Source organism: Trichomycterus rosablanca, chromosome 18 (genome assembly GCF_030014385.1).
Source record: "Trichomycterus rosablanca isolate fTriRos1 chromosome 18, fTriRos1.hap1, whole genome shotgun sequence".
Classification (NCBI taxonomy): Eukaryota; Metazoa; Chordata; class Actinopteri; order Siluriformes; family Trichomycteridae; genus Trichomycterus; species Trichomycterus rosablanca.
The window spans coordinates 28,998,930-29,001,429 of record NC_086005.1 but is presented as its reverse complement, the minus strand read 5'-3'; the positions used below and the strand labels follow the sequence as shown (position 1 = coordinate 29,001,429).

Sequence of the window (2,500 nt, the reverse complement as noted above, 5' to 3'; positions counted from 1 at the left end):
CCTTCTCAAAAGCCCACTTATCGTGCGTGTACTCGGCGTATCTGTTGATGAAGCCGTCCAGCTTCTCAGGGATGATGGTGCTGCGTGGAAGAGTGGTGAGAACACAAGGGTCAGCACAGTCTCACTGGCACACATCATCACAGACTAAAGCACAGAGCTCAGGGTGAGTTCAGGGTGAGAGTCACGTCTTACTTGGTGGTGTCCACAGGTTTGGGATCGAAGTTTCCCTCGGCGTCCACTGAAGCTTTCTTCTCGGTCTTGGAGGAGTAACTGGCGTCCACGTAGTCGGGGGGGATGGCACCGGCGATGGCACAGATACAGGGCATGGCGATCTTAAAGAGCTCCGCATCAAATTTCTGAGGGGAAAAGGAAGAAGGTTTTACTTTCATTAAACAATAATGTAGTAAATTATATAGAATTAATCGAAACGATGTTAAATAAGTAAACCTTGTGCGCCAGAGATTCAAAAATCCCCCAAAATAGTTTGCGGGTCAGATGAAGCTCCTCCTCTGATGATACCCCGAAATTTGCCCAGCCGTTGGGCAGACAGTAATACTTCCAGCATCGCTCGTAGTGATTGGTCAGCAGCTACAAACAAACAAACAAACAAACAAACGAGACCCGAAGTGTCAATAAAACCACTTACACAGACCTGACGTCCACTATATGATCAAAAGTATCAGGACGCCCTTTTTAATGACTGAATGTATGTGTTTCAGCCACGACAGTCACTAACAGGTTTAATAAATCAGTCACATAAATGGAATAACATGCTTCCGACTTTAAAGCAACAGTTTAGGGAAGGCCCAAGAAACGCCAGTGTCCTGCACAGAGCCCTGACCTCGACCCCACTCAACAGCTCTGGGATGAACCGGAACACTGACTGATCAATCAGCACCCAGCTGTACAAATGCTGCCATCTTTGGTAATACTGAACGGGCACAAATTCCCACAGACACACTTCAAATGTCTGTCTGTCTAGTGAGAACTTCTCAGAAGAGCGACTGTTGTTCTAACAGCCTGCACACACCTACACATGTGCAGTGCACTAGGATGGTACCTTGAGTGGCATCTTGGCGTAGGCGTTGAGGATGGGCACGTCGAACACGAGTCTCCTGAGCAGATGCTGCAGCATGGAGGGCCGCAGGTACCTGACCAATCAGAGAACAGATCAGAGAAGGGTGAGAGCAGCGACCTCAGGTGTGTGGGTTCGGTTCTGAACGGGGACTGGACCCACCTGCAGAGGGACATGAGACACTCCTCGATCACGTCCCGCTGAGCCTTGGTGAGCGAGCGCCCCCGCGACAGCCTGTAGATGGTGTGCAGCATGGAGTCGATCATGATGGCGCGGTGATCGCTGCCGGCGAACAGGGGGGCGCATTTAGTGATGAGGGGCAGGACGGCCGAGCAGAGGTAACGGTTCAGAGCCAGCGCCATCTCCGTGGTACTGAACGCCGCCTGGGAGCAAATCATAACATGTAATTAACACCGACTCAACACTGATTAAACACACGACTAAACACCACGCCAAAAAATACTCAACACAGACTCAACACAAACAACACAAACAACACCAAATTAACACCAACTCAACAATTCATACAAACTCATAATCTGAAGCATCTACTGCTGGACCTGCTGGACCTGCTGATTAACTGACTGGGTGAATGACTCTCTGCTTTGCTCACCGTGTCGAGAGAAGCGGCCGCTCGCATATCAGGCAGAAATCCGACCTCGAGCACGTGTAACAGGAAGTCCTGATTATCTATACCGTACACTCGGTCCAGGAACAGCACCATCGGGGCCTTGTGGTCCGGGACAAAGCTGGCCGACATCTTGGGCTCGATGATGCTGTTATCTGGAACATAAATGAGTCGAAGATCTCACACACAGTCACGGTGTTTTCATTAACACTCCTGTAGAGAGCAGACTTAACGTTCCTAAACACGTCCTCCTCACCTTTTCCTAACGCTGGGATCTGCAGGGGGAGGCTGATCACACCAACCAGATCCTCGATGGGGACCAGAGACCTGAGAATAGCCCTGATCCTCAGAGCCTCGCCTTTCCCAGCCTGGATCAACTGCACATGGAAAACAAACAAATAAATAATAATAATAATAAATCTTTTATGGATCGGCAATTGTACGGTGCCCCCGAAGCCATCAGGGTTAAGGGCCTTGCTCAAGGGCCCAACAGTGGCTGCATAGCAGAGCCTGTATTTGACCCGACAGTCTTCCAACTGATAGCCCAAAGCTCTACCCACTAGGCTCCTACTGTCCCAAACGGGTGCTTACATGCATTTCGGGAGCGCAGCGTCCCAGCAGGTCGATGAGAGCAGCGTAGAAGGACATGATGGCGTTTCCAAGGTGAACTCTGCTCTCTTCATGCTGCTCCTCTCCTCCAAACCTAAAAAATAACATTTATAAACACTAGAGAACAATGAGGAACACTTCTCTAAAAAACACCAACAGACACTTTTAATACTAAGCCGGAACGTATA

General features: G+C 49.6%; 1 protein-coding gene across 1 annotated transcript in view; it reads right to left on the bottom strand.

Moving 5' to 3' along the window:
- Positions 1-2,500, bottom strand: part of ryr1a (ryanodine receptor 1a (skeletal)) — a 60,270-nt gene that overhangs the window by 35,678 nt on the left and 22,092 nt on the right. Inside the window, exons 47-54 of the mRNA XM_063013809.1 lie at positions 2,295-2,406; positions 1,960-2,080; positions 1,689-1,858; positions 1,238-1,458; positions 1,061-1,151; positions 448-588; positions 193-356; positions 2-80 (exon numbers count right to left, since the gene is read on the bottom strand). Coding sequence (XP_062869879.1) covers positions 2-80; positions 193-356; positions 448-588; positions 1,061-1,151; positions 1,238-1,458; positions 1,689-1,858; positions 1,960-2,080; positions 2,295-2,406 — 1,099 coding nt within the window. The remainder of the gene's footprint in view (position 1; positions 81-192; positions 357-447; positions 589-1,060; positions 1,152-1,237; positions 1,459-1,688; positions 1,859-1,959; positions 2,081-2,294; positions 2,407-2,500) is intronic.